The sequence below is a fragment of the Mesocricetus auratus genome, unplaced genomic scaffold (assembly GCF_017639785.1).
Source record: "Mesocricetus auratus isolate SY011 unplaced genomic scaffold, BCM_Maur_2.0 Super-Scaffold_6731, whole genome shotgun sequence".
NCBI lineage: Eukaryota > Metazoa > Chordata > Mammalia > Rodentia > Cricetidae > Mesocricetus > Mesocricetus auratus.
This window is the reverse complement of record NW_024429185.1, coordinates 3,044,287-3,065,226: the sequence shown is the minus strand read 5'-3', so window position 1 is coordinate 3,065,226 and position 20,940 is coordinate 3,044,287. Positions and strand designations below refer to the sequence as shown.

The 20,940-nt window shown below is 50.8% G+C and overlaps 1 protein-coding gene across 19 annotated transcripts in view; it reads right to left on the bottom strand.

Annotated features, from left to right (window-relative positions):
• The window catches only part of Eps15l1 (epidermal growth factor receptor pathway substrate 15 like 1), an 84,249-nt gene that overhangs the window by 37,582 nt on the left and 25,727 nt on the right, over positions 1–20,940 (bottom strand). For all 19 annotated transcript variants that reach the window (XR_005875987.1, XM_040742163.1, XM_040742162.1 and 16 more), the window contains 11 exons: positions 18,161–18,256; positions 17,306–17,368; positions 13,276–13,401; positions 11,443–11,502; positions 9,450–9,683; positions 5,616–5,773; positions 3,489–3,645; positions 3,188–3,273; positions 1,819–1,891; positions 1,113–1,274; positions 350–547 (listed from right to left, as the gene is read on the bottom strand). Coding sequence is in view for 18 of the 19 variants with exons in the window: in XM_040742163.1 (XP_040598097.1) it covers positions 350–547; positions 1,113–1,274; positions 1,819–1,891; positions 3,188–3,273; positions 3,489–3,645; positions 5,616–5,773; positions 9,450–9,683; positions 11,443–11,502; positions 13,276–13,401; positions 17,306–17,368; positions 18,161–18,256 (1,413 nt within the window). In the remaining variant the exon portion in view is untranslated. The remainder of the gene's footprint in view (positions 1–349; positions 548–1,112; positions 1,275–1,818; positions 1,892–3,187; positions 3,274–3,488; positions 3,646–5,615; positions 5,774–9,449; positions 9,684–11,442; positions 11,503–13,275; positions 13,402–17,305; positions 17,369–18,160; positions 18,257–20,940) is intronic.

The window sequence follows — 20,940 nt, the reverse complement described above, 5'->3', positions numbered from 1 at the left end:
AGACAAGCAGACACTTTTAGTCTAGAGGATACAGGTTTTTTTTCCCTATGTACCAAGACCCAGTACCACCCTGCTCTGTGGCCAGAATCCCAAAGACCACCATGAAGTCCAATGACCAGCACATCCAGGACAGGGCAGGGTCAGAACTTTCTCTGAACTTTCAGGAGAGGTCAAGCACTCATGGGCCAGGCACCAGGCACCCCGAGCCTCACTGCACAGAGCCCTCCCCAGCTAATCTCCCCAGCTCCACTGACCCACAGCACAGAGACAGCGACAGAAAAAGCCACAGGAACAGTGTAGCAGCACAGGGGGACTTGGCTTCAGCTGGCCACCAGCCCTGTCAAAGTACCTGGTTGATCTCATCCTGCGTGGACTTCAAGGACTTGAGGATGGTCTCCAGCTGGGCACGCCCAGCTTGGATGCTCTGCTCAAGCTGTGTCTCCTCCTGCTGCAGCCGATTCAGCTCTGACTTGGCCCGGTTGAGGTCGTCTTCCTGGGACTTCAAGTCTGACTCCTGAGACTGAATCTGGGTTTTCAATGATGAGATCTGAAGTGACAGTCAAAAGACTCCCAAGTCAGGGCATAGAAAGACAGACACTTGCCGGGCGTTGGTGGCCCACGCCTTTAATCCCAGCACTCGGGAGGCAGAGGCAGGAGGATCTCTGTGAGTTTGAGGCCAACCTGGTCTACAGAGCGAGTACCAGGACAGCCTCCAAAACAGTACAGAGAAACCCTGTCTCTAAAAACCAAAAAAAAAAAAAAAAAGACAGACAGACAGACAGACACTCAACTTTCTCACTGTGTGAAGCTGAAGACCAGGTGGAAGGAGAGGACCGAGATGCACGGCTATCCTATGACCTCCCACACGCACATGTAATCTCTCACAAACATGAATAAGTTCAGAATAAACATTTCTAAAAGAGGGAGAGGAGGCGTGGGAGAGGCAGAAGGACCTGGAGCCCTGTTCCTTGCTGTAGGACAGAAGGATCATTTACAGGTCAGCCCTCAAATGCCTGGAGTTTCCCAGCTGATAATCTCTGATCCCACTCCAGGCATTTCGTCATCAGTCAGCGAGAGTTGTAAGGTGACATCTTCCACACTGTGGGACTCACCATCTGGGTCTCATCCTGGCATTTCTGACGCACGTCACTCAGCATGTCCCGCAACTTGGCTTTCTGCTGGTCCATCTCATCCAGGCGGTCCTGGGCATCCTGCTTCTGAGCCTCGAGCTCCTGCAAACTGCTGGTTTCCCTGTCCAGGTCATTTTGTAGCTCCTATGGGAAATGGGTGCTGTTGGCTGACACTGGTAACAGGCCCTGAACAAGGACAGATTAAAAGCAGACTCTGGGCTGACTGCAGCTCTGCTCAGGACCCTCATCAGGGCCTGTGTGGGGCGGTGCTCCATCCCTGTGCTGGCTCAGAATGAGCACGAGGCCCTGGTTTCTTGTCTGGCGCCTGAGCACAGGTGAGGCCAGGGTTCTATGCTCAGTGCCTATCAAGCATGAGCGAAACCCAGGTTCCCTCACCAATGCTGCCAAGGGAACAAAAACATTTTGCAATCTTAGTGCGGTCCCTACACTCAGCACAAAGCAGGCCCAAACTGCTGGGTGGAGGTGGCCCACACCTTTAATCCCAGCACTTGGGAGGCAGAGGCAGACGGATCTCTGTGAGTTCGAGGCCAGCATGGTCTACAGAGTGAGTTCCAGAAACCCCCGTCTCAAAAACCAAAAAAGTTCCAGGACAGCCAGGACTATGCGAAGAAACCCTGTCTCGGAAAATGAGAAAAGAAAAACCCGCAAGCCAAGGTGCAGCGCCCACCTGCACTTCGCTGCTTTTCTGTCTGATGGCCTCTTCCTTGTCTCTGATGTCCTGTTCCAGCGAGTACTTCTCTCTGCAGGGTTAGAGACAATGTGTGCAAACAGAACCAGCACTGCATGGCACAGAGCTGTGACCCTGACTGACTTCAGGCCTGAGCCTACACACTCCCACACAGAGAGACCCGTGACCCTCCACGTGTCCTGTCTCCTCAGGCTTGACACAACTGGTCCCACGTCACCATGACAGCATGTGTCCTGAGGTTCTCACCAGCGGTCAGATAGATCAGCTTCTAAAACTGAGCGAAGGAAGCCCCTTTCTGTCTACATCACCCTGTGCTGGCCTAGAGTGAGGGACATTTTTACAGCAACACTCCTGGACTAAGCAGCAATCGCCCCATCCCAAGACCAGGGGAACCTGCACTCAAGAGACCTCCTTCCCAGTGCCCACCGGCTGAGAGCACAGTGTCCTCTCCATCTGATGACCAAAGAGGAAAAGGGAGACTCCTAGGTGTGCCAAGTCCTTACAAACTCTGTTCAGGAGGCAAACAGGGAGGAATAGGGGTAGTCTCCAACACTAGCAACCCCCACCCCACGCTAGCCAGGAAATGGAGAGCTCGGACCCAAAGTGGCAGGGACCCAGAGAGAAGCCCAGGCACACACCTTCTCTATGGGGTCCAACACCCTAGAGAGCTGACACAGACATCTGGACTCCCCTCCTATGAGCCACCACGTGGCTCAATTCTGTGACTGTCACACAGAGAGAAAACATCCCCTACATCCCACACCAACCAAATGCTACCCAGTCTTGTGAAACTGGAGGTACGTTCAACATGAGCAGGGGCACACGGACACCGTCTGGCATTAAGGGATGTGCTCTGAGGAGGGGCTACACACGGACACCGTCTGGCAGCAAGGGACAGTGCTCTGAGGAGGGGCCACACACGGACACCGTCCGGCACTAAGGGATGTGCTCTGAGGAGGGGCCGCGGGAACGGGGAGATATGATAAAGGACTTTCTGGAGGACAGGAATGGAAAACAAGCTGGCTAGGGAAGGCATGTGCAGAGACGTGGGAAGCAGTAGAAGTCACCAGCTTGTAGCAAAAGGCAGTGAGGTTCCCAGGCCTGTGGCCACCTCTAACTGCTCCTACAGCAGGCATGGGTCCACCTCCTCAGCTGCTGCGGGACTTGTCTCTGCTATTTGTGTCCCTATGCATCTGTGTAGTCACAACCTGCTGAGGCTACCTGGACAGTACAGGCTCAAAGCGCTACAGACCCAAACAGAAGCAGATCTGAGAAGACGTGTGACCTCCCCTCCCTCAGAGGCTGATTGGGGCTTGGACACAAGGCTGCTGCATCAGGAGTCACATACCTCTGCAACTGAGCAATCTCCTGGCTAATGTCATCCAGCTCTTTCACACCAGTGAACTCCCCTGACCCGAGAGCACTTGAGCTATCCTAGGACCAAGTCAGACATAGAGTCACAGGAGGTCAGCAGCCCACATCTCTGGTACAGCAGGTGACCAAAGTGCTGGCCACTGGCCTGAAAACACCCCAGGCTGCCCAACCCCCATCCTGAGCTTGGGGACCAAGGACTGTGGGGCTCTTGGGGCACCAGCGCCACCTTCTGGTGCGTGGTAGAAACAACAGAAGCAAGGTGTCTGGCTACTCACCGGAATGGGAGTGCCTCTCTCCGAGGGCGGCACCATGTCAGGCGACAGGACTTGAGGAGGGTCGATGCCTTTACTGACCTTCTGCTGGATGAAATACATAGCCAGCGCGAATTGCTCTTTGCTTAACTTCCCTGTTTGTCTCGTGTCGGCCAGGGCCCTGGGAGAAACACGGGATGCAATTACACACGCTGCTGCACTTGCCACCTACCCTGAGCAAGCTCACCGGGACCAGAGCAAGCCCCTGGCACTGTCTCCATGTTTCCCCAGTGCTGATAAGCCTCCGTGAGGCTCACAGTATGGGAGTGAGGCTTTGGCCCACAGAACTGACAAGTGTGGGTCTGAGGAAGGACCCCGCCCCCAGTCACCTCCGGCTCACTGTAAGGGTCAGGCTTTCTTGTGCAAGATACTGCAGAAATGCAATTACCCCATAAAGCCCTGTGCAGAGGGGGCAGGGCCACACTCTCATCCCTGATTAACCTATAGATCTGGAGGTTGTACATGGGTCAGTGGGGACAAGAGCTGCACTATGGAGGTCTGGAGACACTCCCTGCCCACGTGTCTGCTACCAGGAGCTTGCCTCTGGCCTCACTGTGCCTAGTGTGGAACAGGAGAGAACAGCACTGTCCCAGCCTCGAGCTGACAGTGAATGGTGACGCAGTCATTTGCCAGAGGCAGGCACAGGCTTCAGGGCCCACTCTAGCAGCAGCTACTTGCAGGGAGAGCGTCATTGGAGAAGGGCAGGTTTGCCTGCTGTCTGGCACAGCAGTTCAGCTCTGAAGGAGCAGCAGCAGTCTCAAGAGGCAACCCTATGACCGCGCTCCTTGGCCAGCTCTCCTCCGTGCTGGCCTAGGATTACTCAAGATGGTTCTTTCTGACCACTGGGTGAACAGCTCAGTTTCCCTGCCACAGTCAGGAAGTTACTCAAGGCCTGGGCCTGGACAAGCTAACAAAGCTAGACCAGGCCAGCCACAAGGGCCCCCATTCTGAGATGACAGAGGGAGGAAGAGGGTGGTTCCTCCACCCAGGACCAAATGTTACACCAAATAGTGGCCACCATCTATACCAGAACAGCTGTGACTACTTCCAAGGGGACCCCGAGAGCAAGCCTGTTGGCTCATGACTATCCCTGTGCCAGGTGATTTTGAAACTTTACACAACCCAGACACATCTAGGAAGAGGACTCTTGAGAGAATGCCTCCATCAGATTGGCCTGTAGGCAGTTTTGTGCGGGCATTTTCTTGATTAATGACTGATGGGGGGGCAGCTCACTGTGGGTGATGCCACCCCTTGGCAGGTGGTCCTAAGCTGTATAAGGAGGCTGAGCAAGCCATGAGGAGCAAGCCAGTAAGCAGCCCTCCTCCAGGACCTCTGCTTCAGCTCCTGCCTCCAGGCTCCTGCTCGAGTTCCTGCCTGACTTCCCTCAGTGATGGACTGTTATCTGGAAATGTAAGCAAAAATAAACCATTTCTACATTGCTTTTGGCAACAAGTGTTTGATCGCAGCAACAGACACCCTACTAAATCAGTCGTCCCCATAGGACAGGGTGGGCAGGGTCACTGGACCCTTATCTACACATTCCCAATTCTGTGATTCTGCCCCTAATCTCACATAGCCTGGGGTCTCAGGAGGTGCCAGGATGTACTGAGTGTGTAAAGTTAATCGAAGGGGACTCCATCAATGCAGCTGTGGGGTCGTCAGCCTCTTTGCCCCCACCCTCACTCCACTGAGTAGCATCTCACCTATGAACTGCAGGCCCAATCAACTCACTGGTACCCTACTGCACTGGGGTGGTTTACATCTCCCCAGGTAAGGGTGGACACAGCCCTGAGAACAAACAAGGGTCTGACTCCCTACTCTCTCCCTGTTGGAAGCAGATGCTGCCCTTCCGAATGGGATCTCATTGGAACTGTCAAGGCTCTCTTTGGCTTACCCACGTGGCAGGCAGAATGACTGTCACAGGTGGCTGAGGCAAAGTAAGGCTGTGGAGAGAGTTGTCCCAACAGAGCTCTTTACTATGAAGTCTGACCCTACCTCCCAGGACGCTGACACCTGGGAAACTGGAGCCCTCCCCCACACTTGCCTCCTTCAGGGCCTCTCAGAGCCACCTCCACCAGTTTCCATCCTTACCAAATGTGTGCCAGAAGGTTCTGTGTGAGGCCCGAGTGCATGAAGATCTCCTTCACTTCCTGGCCACTCACGTAGCCATCAAGGTCCAGGTCAGTCTTCAAGAAGATCTCATCAAAGCGTATCTTATCTGCCACAGGCACCACCCAGGCCACTGGTGGCTAAAACAGGTTACAAGAGTGACTTAGCCATGAGCCCTGTTTCAGCCCAAGGCTCTGCTTACAGAGCTCTTATAGAGCATGTCAAGTCCATGCAGCTCAGGTGCCAAGCCCCTGGCTAGGGACAGTGAGGGAACAAAGAAAGGATAGTCACACAGATACGTGTACAGGGAAGTTCAAGTCAGGTGGGCTTCTCTGTGGCTACCACAACTGCTACCTCTGAACCCAGAACCACATACATACGTATGTACTGTGTGTGCATGTGTGTGCATGCATTCGTGTGTGTGTGCACACGCACGTGTGTGCGCGTGTGTGCATGCGTGCGTGCGTGCGTGCGTGCGTGCGCGTGTGTGTGTGTGTGTGTGTGTGTGTGTGTGTACACGCACACACTTGCTACAATCTCAGGCTACAAACAACCAAGACAACTCTGCGGCTGCTAGTCTCTGCACATGGTGACAGTTTCTGTTGTTCTGATTTTTAGTATAACTGCCCGTCAGCTCTAGTGAGGCGGAGGCAGGAAGATTAGGAGTTCCAGGCCAGCCTATGTACATAAGTGAGACCCTGTCTTTAATCTGCTAGTGACTGCTCTGTGCTGTACAGCCATGCCCTCCCTACACAGCCTCTTTTGGGCCCAAGAGGAATATCAGTACACACCAACCCTCATGGACGCCAAAGCTCTCAGTGCTTTCTCATCGCATACACAGACATCCTCCCAAACACTCTCCCTATCTTAGCATGACTTAAGATTGCCCAAGCTGATGTCACAGCTGTCTGCAGTACACTATTCTCTCCTAAATGCTCATCTTGCCAAACGATGTCCTCTGACAGGAAAGTTCCCAGCAGCCAGACCTGGCTGTGGGATTCAGTCACAGGACAGGATGCTGTTACCTCTGAGTTAAGGGGCTGCAGCAGGTGTCTGGCCAGAGTGGGGAAAGATGACAGGTGGCAATCAAGCTGAACTGACCTGACAAGGCAGAAGGGCTTCTGAACACGTGTCCCAAGGAACTACAAACCTGGGATGGACAAGGTCCCGTGTGGTTCTAACAAAATAAACCTCTGCTTCAGTGCTAGGGCAGGCATACTGATGCGAGTGTTATCAGGGATAAGTGAAGGAAGGCAAATCTGTAGCTAGAGGGTACCACTAGAGCACTGGTGCCCCTCCTGTGGTGATGTGACATGTGATGGCCTGAGGGACTATGACTATGGGTCCCAGAAAATGCCTGTCTTCTTGACAAATACCCTGTCCTAGGGACGCTGATCTAAAAAACAAAAACAAAAACAAAAACAAAAACAAAAACAAAAACAAAAAGCCTGACCTGGTGGGAAATCTGGAAGGAACCGGGAAGTCCAAGGCTGTGTCAGTTGCTTCCCTCCCAGCCAAACCCCGACCCATCCCTCTGTTCACAAACGCTCTTTCAGCACAGGCTCAGTTGGTGAGATGGGGTAGGGTGGCTGTCCTAGGAAACAAAAGCTGCAGGAGGCCAGCTCTTGCCTGCCGAGGCCTCACATTGTTCCAACTCAGATGTCACCTTGTTGGTGTCCTTCCAGTGGGCTTGTAGGTAAAGGGACCAACCCCACTCCTAGCACTCCCTCAGCTTACTAATTTGCTTACTGTACATGTGAGAACAGATCACTATATGACCACTGTGAAACACTGAGCACTCTGGCCACATTCTTGAGCCTGGCTGCAGAAAAACACCAGGAGTGGAAAAGCAGGGGTGTGGCTCAGGGGCGGAGCCCTGCCTAGAATCCTCCAGAGAGGGGCTAGGGCGTGTTCACCTACAGGATGCTTGCCTGGCATGTGCAAGGCCTGAATTCCATTTCCAGAACTGTAGGAGCATGCTGTATGCACACACATGAAATAATAAAGAAAAGGGGGAGCCATGAACCATTAAAACACTGGGCTAGGAGGTGAGCTTGACTCTGTCCTGCCAACACATAACATCAAGTGGTCACAGAAGCTGTGGGCACTGAGTTCCTTCCCAGTGACGGTGGTGTCCATCCTCACTACAGTCTCTGAAACACGAGGGCCACACAGGTTCTCTACTAGTCACGGAGAGCACACTGATCCCATCTACCTTTCTTGCCGTCACTTTCACGTTCTGACAATGAGTAGGGTGCTGGCCCACCCGCCTGCCCAAGTTTACTCTCAAAACACAAAAGAAGGGCCAGAGAGATGGCCCAGCCTGTCAACCTGAGTTTGATCACCATATTCCACACAGAAGAGGAGAACGAACTCCTGCAGCTGTCCTCTTGCCCGACACACCTGCGGTGGCACACACCCCTGTGTGTGTTCATTAAGGGTCCTGGTCCTACCACAATGTTCTAGGGGAGTTGCAGGCAGCCACAGAATGGCAAGATGTGTGGACTGGAAAGGGGCTCTGTGTGACAGCAATCAGAGGTCATGCCACACATCTGGCCAAGTAAAAGTCTAAAAGGGAGGACTGAGCTGAGGAACTTGGCCTCCTGACGAGGAGAGGCACAGAGGCAGGAAGAGAGGGTTGGGGCAGAGAACGAGCCTACAGCTGGACAGGGATATGAAGAAGGCACCTAGGAGTGTGTGGTGGGGGTTGAAGAAGGGTACTACAGTCACCCCCACATACCCACAGGCTCTGCACCCACCTCAGAAAAAATACTGACAGACACTTATCTGTCATCCCAGAATTCAGGAGCTGGGGCAAGGGAATGGAAGCCTCTGGATCAGTCTGGGGTACACAGCAAGCTGTTGTCTCAAAACGAAAGAAGCAGAATAGCTCCTACCCAGCTCAACACTGACAGGCATCTTTCTCATTGCCCACCAAATAATTTTGTGCACTAAGCATGCAGGCAACATTGTCCCCCACGTCAGTGTCTAAGCACATGGGAGATGAGGAGGCAGCATGGTATCCACAGCAGGCATCTAAAGCAAGCAGAGGAGACGGGGCCAGGACTGGGCACTGGCCCAGCGGATGGGACTGCCTGCTACATAATCATGAAGACAGGAGCGCTGATCCTGAAACCATGCAACACGCATCCTGCAAGTGCCTGCAACTCCTGCTGCAAGAAGGTCAAAGACAGGGAGACCACTGGGGTTTTGTGGCTGCAGTCTAGCCAGGAAACAAGAGTCCCGGGTCAGGAGGAGACCCCGCCTCAAAGGACTACACTGATAGAGGAGGGTATCTGATACTCTTCTGCCCTCCAGTGTGCACACACTCACGAATGCATGCGCATAAACTGGTAAATAAATAAATGAGTCTTTTCTCTCAATGTGGTGAGTCTAGGGGCACACCAGGCTCTGTGCAGACACTATATCACTTCAATGAGGACTTGAGCACCGGAGGGCACTGGCACCCGAGGGGTCCTGGAGCCCAGGTTCCATACACACCAGGGAACAATCTCACTTACCTGCAAGTGAGCAAGAAAGCTCATTCTGAATCCTTCTAGCAATCTTTCTAGTTTATTTATTTGTTTGTTTGTTTTATGTGTACTGATGTCATTGTCTATGCATAACATGTATAAGTACAGACTGATGTGAGCTGCAGTGTAGGTGCTGAGAATTGAACCTGGGTCCTCCGGAAGAGCAGCCAGTGCTCTTATCCACTAAGCTATCTCTCCAGCCCCCTAGCTCTAGAAAATCTTTTAGAGAATTGGATTAAAGTTTTCTCTTTTTTGCTGTCAAGAAGTAGTCGTGGCCACTGACCTGAGTCTGCTTGACGCCGTGCTTTGGGGACAGGCTGCCTGTGCTGTTGAGGCTGCTGACGCTGCCGTGGGACGGCGTGGAGCGGAGGCTGTCCTTGGGTGGAGGGCTGGCAGGCAGGACGGGCACAGCACCTGCGAACACCGTCTTCTTCTTCTTGGAGGGTGGGATGAGGGATGGGGGCAGGACGGAGGGCACTGGCTCCTTCTCCAAGGCGCGGTACACCAAGTGCATGGCCTGTGGTGCCAACAACAAGAGCAGGGACCTGAGGGCAGGGCCACAGGACACAAAGAGTCTCATGCAGTCTTGGGAGGCACGGGGACCCCAAGAGGCTCCAAGGAATTTGCTAGTCTTTTCTCAGGCATCATCCTCCTCTGCAGCTTTGTGAGATGGGTTGAGTTTGGGCAAGTGAAGTGAGCCCAGATGACAGCCATCCAGACACCACACAGCCAGTTCTGAGGGATCCTTGCCAAGATTTGAGTTACCCATGGTCTGAATGTTAGGTAGGAAATTCCAGAAACAAAGACAACATTTGTTAACACTGCTATTATAGCACATTGCCATGACTGTTTTCAGACAGGTGTCTCATGTTTCCCAGGCTGGCCTCATGCTCACTAAATAGCTGAGGATGACCTTGAACACCTGATCTTCCTGTTGTGGCCACCTCCAGAGTACTGAGATTACAGGCATGTGCCACCACACCTGATTCATGTGGCCCAGGATGACCCCAGGGCTAGGCAAGCTAGGCAAGCATTCTACTCACTGAGCTGCGACCCCAGTCTGTGCTGCAATTACTTCAGTACTGTTACTAATCTATTCCCCATGAGAACACTCACAGCAAGAACAAAGACAGGGAGAAGTGACACATGCACATGTAGCAGCCTTGGCTGAGTACTCCAGGCACTTGTACACTCTGTCAGCATGCAGTATGACCACCAAGCCCCAGGGCTGCTGAGTTCCAACATCCTGAAATCTGGAGTTACACAGACCCAGAAGGGACAGAAGGACAGGCATGGGAAGCAGAGGGACATGTTCTAAAGCATGTCTATGTATTTATTTATTTTGAGGCAAAGTCTTGATATGAAGCCCAGGCTGGACCAGAATCCCAATCCTCCTGCCTCAGACTTCTGAATACTGGGATGTCAGGCACACACTGGCAAAAACACAGATTTTGAAGATTGACTTTTATATCTATGAGTGTTTTGCCTGCCTGTGTGTCTGTACACTAGGTGTGTACAGAGCCTATGGAGGCCAGAAGAAGGCATCAGATCTCCTGTAACTGGAGGTAAAGAGTGCAGTGAGCCTCCATGTGGGAGGTAGGAATCAAACGCATGGCTCTTTAGACCTAAGGCATCTCTCCAGCCCCAATATTACACATTTCAAAGTCTATTCTAAAATGTAATAAAGTCCAGGTACTGTACACACCTATCATTCTAAAACTAAGGAGACAGAGGCAGGAGAATCAATGCAAGACCAGCTTCAAGCCTGACAGTGGTAGCACATGCCTTTGATTCCACTACTTGGGAGGCAGAGGTACGCAGATCCCAGTTTGAGGTCAGCCTTGTCTACAGACTGAGTTCCAGGACAGCCATGGCTAGCCAGAGAAACCCCATAAAAGTACTGCGTTTGCAATTTATCTCTTTGAAAATGATCCAAGGGGAAAACTGTGTGTGTGTGTGTGTGTGTGTGTGAGAGAGAGAGAGAGAGAGAGAGAGAGAGAGAGAGAGAGAGAGAGAGAGAGAGAGAGAGAGAGAGAGAGAGAGAGAGAGAGAGAGAGAGAGAGAGGATGGCAAAAAAGTAGGCATTATAAGATCACACTGGATCAGTGAAGATGAATCTGGACTCTACTGTACCCCTGAACACCTTTTCTAAATATTGGAAAATGCCAAAATAAACACTTTTAAAACTCTAAACACACATAAAAGACTCTCGTACCCACCCCATGAATACTTCCTTAGATCTCAAGCAAGTTGGAAACAGGACACAGAGGACTTACCACAGCAAATTCATCTCGGTCCAGATGTCCATCTTTGTCAATGTCACTGAGGTCCCAGACCTGCAGGGGACGGACAGATCCATGAGGGGAATGTGGGAAGGAAGCTCCTGTAAGTCTCACTAGCACAGACAACTTCTGAACTGATAGTGAAACGAGGCCAAGGCAGTTAGAGGCACTTCAGGAGATGTATACCTGTCTTCCCAAGCACGCACGCACGCACGCACACAAACACACATACAGAAGAAAAGGAAAGAACTAGTCTGTGACAAGAGGATGAGGATGGAGGATTGGAAGCTCAAAAGCAACCTGACAGACATAGAAAGCTCCAGGCCCATCCTGGCTACATAGCAAGATCTTGTGTGTGGTGTCTGAATGGGAGTGGCCCCCACAGGCCACATCTTTGCCTGCTGAGTCCTCAGCTGGTGAACTGTTAAGGTAAGAGGTGTGCTCTTGTTGAAGAGCTGTGTCACTGGGGGGTGTGCTTTGAGGTTTCAAAAGCCCATACCAGGTCAGATCAAGTCTCTCCTTGCCTCTCTGTTTATGGACCAACTACTTCTCCGACACCATGTCTGCCTGCCTGCCACCATGCTTGCTGTCATGATGATCATGACTAACCCTCTGAAACTATAAGCAAGCCCCAATTAAATGCCTTCTTTTATAAGAGTTACTGTGATTATGGTGCACCTCACAGCAATAGAACACTGACTAAGACCCTACCTAAAAAGAGCAAAACAAACAACCTGACACCCTGCAGCTCTCTGAAAGCCATCCTCTAAGGGAGCTGCGACCTAGACCCTTCCTGCAGCATGTTCACTGTTTGTACAAAGGCCAGAATGAAAACCACATCCCAAGCAACCCTTTCAACTGAAATCTGAATCAAATAGTGTTCTCTGTAGGGCTCTTAGGCCCTAAGACATCTTTCTAGACCCAATATCACAGACTTTAAGGTCTATTTTAAAATGTAATGTAACTGGAGATGCTGCACATGCTCAAAATTCTAGAACTTAGAGGCACATGTATGGGCACTAGAAAACGGCCTCTAAAAGCCACTGAGGACAGTGTTTGCTGTTTTTAGACTCTGCTAGAGGCCAGGGTCTTGGGTTCTGGCTGAACAACCATGGTCCCCCCATAGCAAGGCCACACAGATGGCAATAAGCTTGCCTAGCCCACATACATCAGAAAGCAGGCTACCAGGATGAAGCCTTGGGCCACAGCTATACCCCTCTAGAGGAACAGTGCTAATAGTGGGGGGTCTGGAGCCAAACGATTTGCATGAGTATAAGCAAATCTGAGGTTCATTTTTGATGAACCTCCTGATGCAGGGTCCCGCTACACAGACTGGGTTGGCCTAAAACTCATGATCCTCCTGCCTCAGCCTCTTGGGATTATAGGTGTGCATGGCCACAGCCACCAAAATTGAGGCTTTAAAATAAACAAACAAATAAATAAAAGAACTGCACTATGGAGGTGGATTGGAGTTTAAGGTTACCCCCAGCCAATATGGGAGATATAGGAAACCCCATGATAAAACCAAAAAAGGAGTATCTAAGACTATTTCTAACTCTGCAATAGAGCTGAAAATGCCTTGACTTGAGACTGACAGGCAGGACAAAGCATTCATTTAAAGACATAAGCCAAAGGCAAATGAAACGGCTCGGCAGTATAAGAAGCATCTGGAGGTGCAGTGCACACTGGGAGAAAAGGTGACGTAACAGAAGCATCTGGAGGTGCAGTGCACACTGGGAGAAAGGTCACATAACAGAAACATCTGGAGGTGCAGTGCACACTGGGAGAAAGGTCACGTAACAGACTGGGAACGCACCCAGCCCTTACCCTGCCCAGCACATCCAGAGGGAGTTTCGAGTTCATGAGGACTGGCTTGACCTTGTCTCCAGAGAGCAGACCATTGACTGGCAGAAGGCTTTCAAAGATGCCATCAAACTTGGCCTTTTCTTCCACCTACCGGGAAAGGAGGGGCTGGAGTGAGTATAGAGCACGTGGAGAGGACCGTCTACACAGACCTCAACTGTACCAGTGGGAGGGAGAATTCATGGCCTGGGGGCCATGGTGAGCGGGAGAGAAGCTGGTCCACATCTTCCACGTCAGGTCTCCTGATGGCAGGGAATGCCTTTGCAGTGTATCAAGGAACCTCACAGAAGGTTAGTTTGGAAGCAAACATGACCAAAGCCACCTCCAGTGGGGACAATGGCACACATCTCTCATTTCAGCACCCAAGATGGAGGGTTTGAGGCCAGTCTGTACTACATGGGAAGACCGTTTCAAATGTCAACTTCAAGAGCGAAAGTCTTGCGTCCAAACATAAACTGTGATGGGGCTCAGTGCAATGGAGCCTTGGGTTCCAATCTCATCACTAAGAAAAAAAGGTTTTGAAAAGAGTGTTGGTGCATGGCTTGGTAGGCAGCATACACAAAATACCTTGGCCTCCACTTCCAGCACTGTGTAAAACACATGCCCCTACCTGCAATCCAATAGTGAGGAGGTAGAGGGTTCAAGACCATCCTTGGCTACATAGAGGTTTGAAGTCAGACGGAGCTACAGAAGACCCTGATTCACAGAAACAAAATTAAAGGACTAAGGGCAGTTTGATGGTGAAGCCCTTGCCTGAAAAGCTCAAGGTCTGTCCAAGTTCAAAAGAGACAGAGCGGGTCAGGAAGGAAGAGAGAAGCACAGGGAAATGTGGCATGGGGGCTGCTTCCCATCCTCTGAGAGCATCCGCAACACACACTTGGCTGCAGGACCAACTCCGGCTCATCAGGATCACTTAGGTTTTGCAAGTATATACTATAGTGGTGTGTTGTTTTGCCAGTGGACTTGCAGGGGTGGCTGAATTCAAGGGGCATGGCTTCAGGTGAGTAGATGTGACCTCTTATAAGGAAGAGGAAGAGTTGGCTCGCTCTCTTGGTGGGGGGGGGGGAGTCAGAACTCTGGAAAGGCAGAGACTGCATCTTCAGGAGCAGGAAGACCATATTGGTTATTTACTATTGTGTAAGTGCTTCCCTAATAAATACCTGTAATCATTTATCTTGGGTCTTGTGGATTCACTTGGCGCCCCACAGAGCTTGATTCTCACAATCAGCCCTCACTGGCGCAGCTGACTGGATGTGGCACCCACAGGTCCTGAGCTAGCCCCACCAGCTTCTGTGCGTTCACTGTCAGACCGCAGAGTCCCCTGGCATTCCTGCCTGCCTGGGGATTAGGTTGGAGTTCAATGCACCAAACCAGGAGAAACATGGAAGACAGTGGTGCTGAGGGGATCTGAACTGTAGAGGTCCAGCTTGAGAAGTTTCAGAGGAGAATGTCAGTATGTGGCCTAGAGACCTTCTTGTGATTTTGGGGGGGTGGCTGTTTTTTGCCCTTGTCTGAAAAATTCCCTGAAGCTAAATTAACAGGTTTTGAGTTAATGGTGTTGACAGAGATTTCAGGGCAGCCTAATACTGACTTTATCCTGTGGTTATTAGTGAGGCCTCTCCTCCCTCCCTCCCTCCCTCCCTCCCTCCCTCCCTCCCTCCCTCCCTCCCTCCCTCCCTCCCTCCCTCCCTCCCTCCCTCTCCTCTCCTCTCCTCTCCTCCCCTCTCTTTCTCCCTCCCCCCTTGTTTTTTTGAGACAGGGTTTCTCTGTGTAGTTCTGCCTGTCCTGGAACTTGTTCTGTAGACCAGCCTGCCTCAAACTCACAGAGATCCGCTGACTCACGAGTGCTGAAATTAAAGACATGCACACCACTACCTGCCTATTAGTAGTTACTCTTATACAGATCTATAATTTTTTAAAAAAGAAGCAAGATAAGCAAGGAAAAATACAAAAGGTGCAGTTTGCAGAGAAAAGGAGCATCAGAAGGTCCAATGGAGCTAGTCCAGTGCTCAAGGAGATCCTAAATGCAATAAAGGGAGTGGTGCCCTCAAGACAAGACCCCAACTTACAAAAGGAATTAAAAGTTTAGGGCCGGGCATGGTGGTGTACATCTTTAATTGTAGCACTGAGAGGAAGAGGAAGCTGGATCTTTGAGTTCTAAGCCAGTATGGTCTGCAGAGTGAGTTCTAGGACAGCCAGGCTTAGGCACTGAAGGAAACCACTAAAAACAGAAAACTGATGAAAGTTTGAACTGGGAGCCACAGCATGCAGCCGACCTTGGCAGTCTCAGCCACAAGGTTCTGGCTTTAGAGTCAAAGACACAAGAAAGGGGTTGTGGAATCTCCCTCCAGGACTAGGGAAAGCCACTGAGGCCAGGCATGTGTCAGAGGTGTCCCTCATGGAGACCTAGAGAGGCCATGGTGTGAAGCTGTGAAGGTAAAGTTTGTTAGAGATGCCAGAGCCATGAGATACCCGCTGAGGGAGTGAAACCAGAGCTGAAGAACCCTTTGACATTAGACAGAGAGATGCAGGATTTGCCCAGCTGGTTTTCAATCTTGCTTTGGTCCAGTATTTCCTCACTGTGTTCCAATTTCTCCCTATTGGAATGGTAATGTATATTCTGTGCCATTGGATATTGGAAGTATGCAATCTGCTTCAATTTTGATTTTTACAGAGGATTACAGTTGGTTACAGCTAAGAGACTGCCATGAAGCCAACATGGTGGCAACAACCTTTAATCCCAGCACTCAGGAGGCAGAGGCAGGCAGATCTCTGAGCTCAGCCTGGTCTAAAAAGTGAGTTCCAAAACAGCCAGGGCTACAAAGAGAAACTCTGTCACAAAACAAAGCAAGCAGACTGCCGTGGACTCAGAAGAGACTCTGGACTTTCAAACAGTGTGGACACTGTGACAGACTGGTGGCTTTAGAAGTTGGACTGAATGCCTTATGTCTACCAAAGTCTATGGGGCCAGGGAGTGGAATGTGGTGGTTTCAGTGAGCATGGCCACACCAGGAAGTGGCACTATTAGGAGTTGTGGTCTTGTTGGGGTAGCTGTGGTCTTGCTGGAGGAAGTGCATCACTGTAGGTGGCTTTGAGGTTTTAAAAGCCCAAGCCAGGCCCAGCGGCTCTCTCTGTCTTCCTGCTGACTGCTGATGCGGACGGAGAACTCTCACTCCTCTCCGGCACCATGTCTGCCTGCCATAGCCTCTGAAACTAAAGTAAGCCCCAAATAAAGGCTTTCCTTTCTAAGAGCTGCTGTGGTCACAGTGTCCCCTCACAGCAATAGGACACTGACTACGACAGCCATCATGCTTGTTTTCCTCCCTAGAGTCAGGGCCACATTGCCCTCTACATGGAAAAGGAATACCTAAAGTGCTGATTTTTCAAGCCATCCCCATGCTGAGGAGGCAGAGACTAGGAGTTCAGAGCTCTGACTCAGCTACAGGCTGAGCTTGATGTCAGCCTGGGTGAAAGAGACCCTTTCTCAATAAGCAAAAAACAAAACAAGGGTTGGAGCGATGACTCAGAGGTTAAGAGCAGCCATGTGCAGTTCCCAAGGCCCAAGTTAGGTGGCTCGCAACAGCTGGTAATTCCAGCTCCAGCGAATCCCACCTGTCTTTCACCTCCAAGGGCACACATACCCACCACAGACATACAAATAATTTAAAAAAGTAAAATCTTAAAAACAAAGTCAAAGCCGGGCGTTGGTGGCGCACACCTTTAATCCCAGCACTCGGGAGGCAGAGGCAGGCGGATCTCTGTGAGTTCGAGGCCAGCCTGGTCTACAAAGTGAGTTCCAGGACAGCCTCCAAAGCTACAGAGAAACCCTGTCTTGAAAAACAAAAACAAACAAACAAACAAAAAAAAACAAAGTCAAAACACAGATATGATCCTCTGATTCTGTGGAGACATACAGATGGCAAAGGTGTTCTAGAATGTTCCAAATGATCTATGTGGCCAGCACATCAACCATGGCACTATCCCTCTCACTTACCCGCACAGCCCAGTGGGTCTCTGTAGACGGTTGTGTGGCCATCAGTGGGCTGCTGGTGTCATGCTGAGGAAAAATGGGACAGTATCACATGTGTAAACACAACCAAAAGGATCTCATTCCAAAGTGGGAAGGTCACCAAGTGGGGAATGACCTATGACCCCAAGGCTCCCCTCCCAGGTATAGACCCACAGGTGCAAGCACAAATCCACGACCATTCACAGCTACACTGCTCCCAACAAGCAAAAGTGCAGGAGACACCACAGAGCTCAGCAGACAGACAAGTAAGCAGTGCCCAGCCAGTCATAAGAGTAAAGTACCCGGATCTGGGCAGAGTCAGTGAAAGATGCACACACAAGGCCACACCCAGTGTGACGCCATGAAAGCAACATCAGAAAAGACATGGCTACGCAGAAAGATGTGTGGCTACCAAGGGCTGGGAGACAGAGAAACAGACATGGCCCAGGGCCTTCCTTTTGGGAGCTAAGAACTGGAACTCCAGCTGATGTCTGCACAACACTGTAATATATAAGTGCTACCCAGCTGCACATTTTATTTTATTTTGTTTTGTTTTCAAGACAGGGTTTCTCTGTGTATCCCTGGATATCTGGAACTAGCACTATAGATCAGACTGGCCTAGAACTCACAGAGATCTGCTGACTTCTGCTTCCCGAGTGCTAGGATTAAAGGTGTGAGCCACTACGCCTAGCTGAACAGTGCATTTAAAAATGGTGAGTTACATGGTATATGCATTTTACCTTGACTAAAACATGGGAAACAAGAGAAAACATGGAGCTGTCATGCACATGTATGTACACAGACACAGTACCAAGAGAGCATGATGGCTCGCATACTCACAAATTTCGGTGGTGGCATGGTAAGGCTCAGATTGCTCAAGCTGACTTCGTGGCCACTCTGTGCACAGGCCACCAATCTCAGCGCAACATAGAAGCCCTGTGGACCCAACGAGAGGAATATTAACATCATAAAGCGGACAGAGTGGCTCCTAATACACTGTGGTGACTGCAGACAGCACAGCAGACAGCAGTTAGTAAGTACTGAGCCGGAAAAGTTTCCCGCAAAGTGACTTCCTAAAGGCAACAAGCTTCTAGGTCATGACATGCTGGAGCAGTCCACACACCACAACTGAAGGGCCAAATACACACAGCCTACTTTGTTTTCTGCTTTTGTAGGACCTAAAGCCTCAGGAATACAAGGCAAGCACTTTTTTCTAAGCCGTACCTCAGTCCAGGTAATAGATTTTTTGTTGTTGTTTTGTTTTTCGAGACAGGGTTTCTCTGTGGCTTTTGGAGGCTGTCCTGGAACTCGCTGTTGTAGACCAGGCTGGCCTTGAACTCACAGAGACCAACCTGCCTCTGCCTCCCGAGTACTGGGATTAAAGACGTGCCACCACACAGCTAGTTTTAGTACTAATTATGAGTGCATGCACAAGTGTGAGTACCCTCAGAGCCCAGAGGCATTAGATCTCTAGAACTGGGGTTACAGGAGGCTGTGAGGAGTTTAGTGGGTGCTGGGAACTGAACTCAGGTCTCTGCAAGAGCAGTAAGCACTCTTAACCACTGAGCCATCTCTCTGGCCTCTTTTTAAAACAGACTCTTACTACGCAGCTGAGTCTGAAGGGAACTCTTAATCCTCCTGCCTCAGCCTCATGAGTGCCAGCATGACCTGTGTTCTGTGATAAGCTGTGAGCCTGACACAAACTAAAGTCAGCTGAGAAAGAACCTTGATCGGGGTCATGGGAGGATGGGAGGGAGAGGGAAATGGGATTGATATGTAAAATAAGAACGTTTCTAATTTAAATAAAAACGTATTTAAAAAAAAAAACAAACCTTGATCCCTCCATCTGACTGGCCTGGGGACATGTCTGAGCAAGCCAAATGGAACAGGCCAGGAAAGCAAGCAGTGAGCATTGATCCTGCCTGGAGTTCCTAGTTCCCCTCAATGATGAACTGTAGTCTATGACCAACCAGCCCTTCCTCTCCAGGTGTTCTGGTCAGCTTCACCAGTGACAGAGGCTGGGACAGGTATGCACCCTAGGGCAGAGCTTCTCATGGGGAGAGACTACACTTTTCACAGGACGTCACAGAAGCTGTGGAGAACAGGGCAGGAAGGTGGTCCGAGGAATCAAATCAGGTCCCTCAGCACCTTCACTTAGCAGCCGGCGAGCAACCCAATCACAAGGGAGGGAGATGCTGGTGGCTGGTGGTCAGTGGCTGGCACATGGACAGGCTTGAGGCCTGAGGACACAGAACAGCCTCAGACAGAGCCTGGGAGAGGAGCTAGGAACTCACTTGCATCCAGGCCCGGTGAGCACAGCACCGAAAAGCTACCTGTAAGTTCCCACAGCCAGCACTGTGGGACAGACACAATTCCACTCAGAATATTCCTGAAGAGCAGAGCCCAGGGCTCTAAGGCGAAGCCTCCATGGTAGAGGGCACCAGAAAACAGCCAGCCTGTTAGTGCTGTGACCACAGTGGTCTGACACAGTACTGCAATTGTGTGACTTGTAAGCCTTGATTACAACTAGAAGGGGTGGGTAGAAACCACTCAACTGCATTTGGAATCTTCACAGAATTCTCAGGTCACTTTGATACAGAAGAGTCTTTATGCTGAACATGGCTCTATGATTAAGAGCACACGCTGCTCATGCAGAAAACCAGGGTTTGGCTCCCAGCACCCATCAGGCAGCTCCCAGCTGCCTATCACCTCTCTCCAGGGATCTGGCACCTTCTTCTGACCTTCATGGGCCACAGACACACACACAGAATTTCTGGTCTCTCTGCACCCTGTGGGTTTTGTCTGTTGTGAGACAAAGTCTCACTGTGCGGCCCTGGCTGTCCTGGCACTCCATATGTACAGTAGGCTGGCCTCGAACTCATAGAGAGCCATCCATCTGCCTCTGCTGCCTGAGTGCTGAGATTAAGGGCATGTGCCACCATAGAAGGTACAATGTATTTTAATTATTTTAAATCTTTAAAATGTTTTAATCACCGGTAAATTCATTGTGATGTTTAGGTTTTTTGTTTTGTTTTGTTTAAAGGGGTGTGTGTGTGTGTGTCTGTGGACATCTATGTGTGGGTGAATCAGAAGAGGGCATAGATAACTTGAAGCTAGAGTTACAGGTGGTTGCAAGCTGTCAAATGTGGGTGCTGGGGCCTGGCTCTGTTACAACCGAGTCCCCCTTACTGTGTAGCTGACTGTCAATGGACATGACGGGAACTACCCAAGAAGGAAGTCTGGATGAGGAGCTGCTTCAGTTAGGCTGGCTGGTGAGGGGTTAGCTGACATGGGAAAGCATACCCTGCATGTGGGTACCCAGTCCTGGCTAGGCCCTGGATGGGGTGTGACTGGCTGCCTCAGGTTCCTCCTGCCTCAGGTCCCAAGTGGCTGCACCTGGAGCTGTGAGTCGCAGATACGCTTTCACCAGAGCTGCTTTTGTCAGGGCGATTTATCATAGCAGCAGGTAAAGAAGCTGAGACAGTCCCAAGACAGTCAAAGGAATGTCACCAAGTCAGGGGCTTGCATACATACAGACCTGCACTCCAAAGTGAGAATTCCTCAGAGCTATGTGTGGATGACGGCAGACAGTGGAAGGAATGTACAAGTCGCCTGGCCTT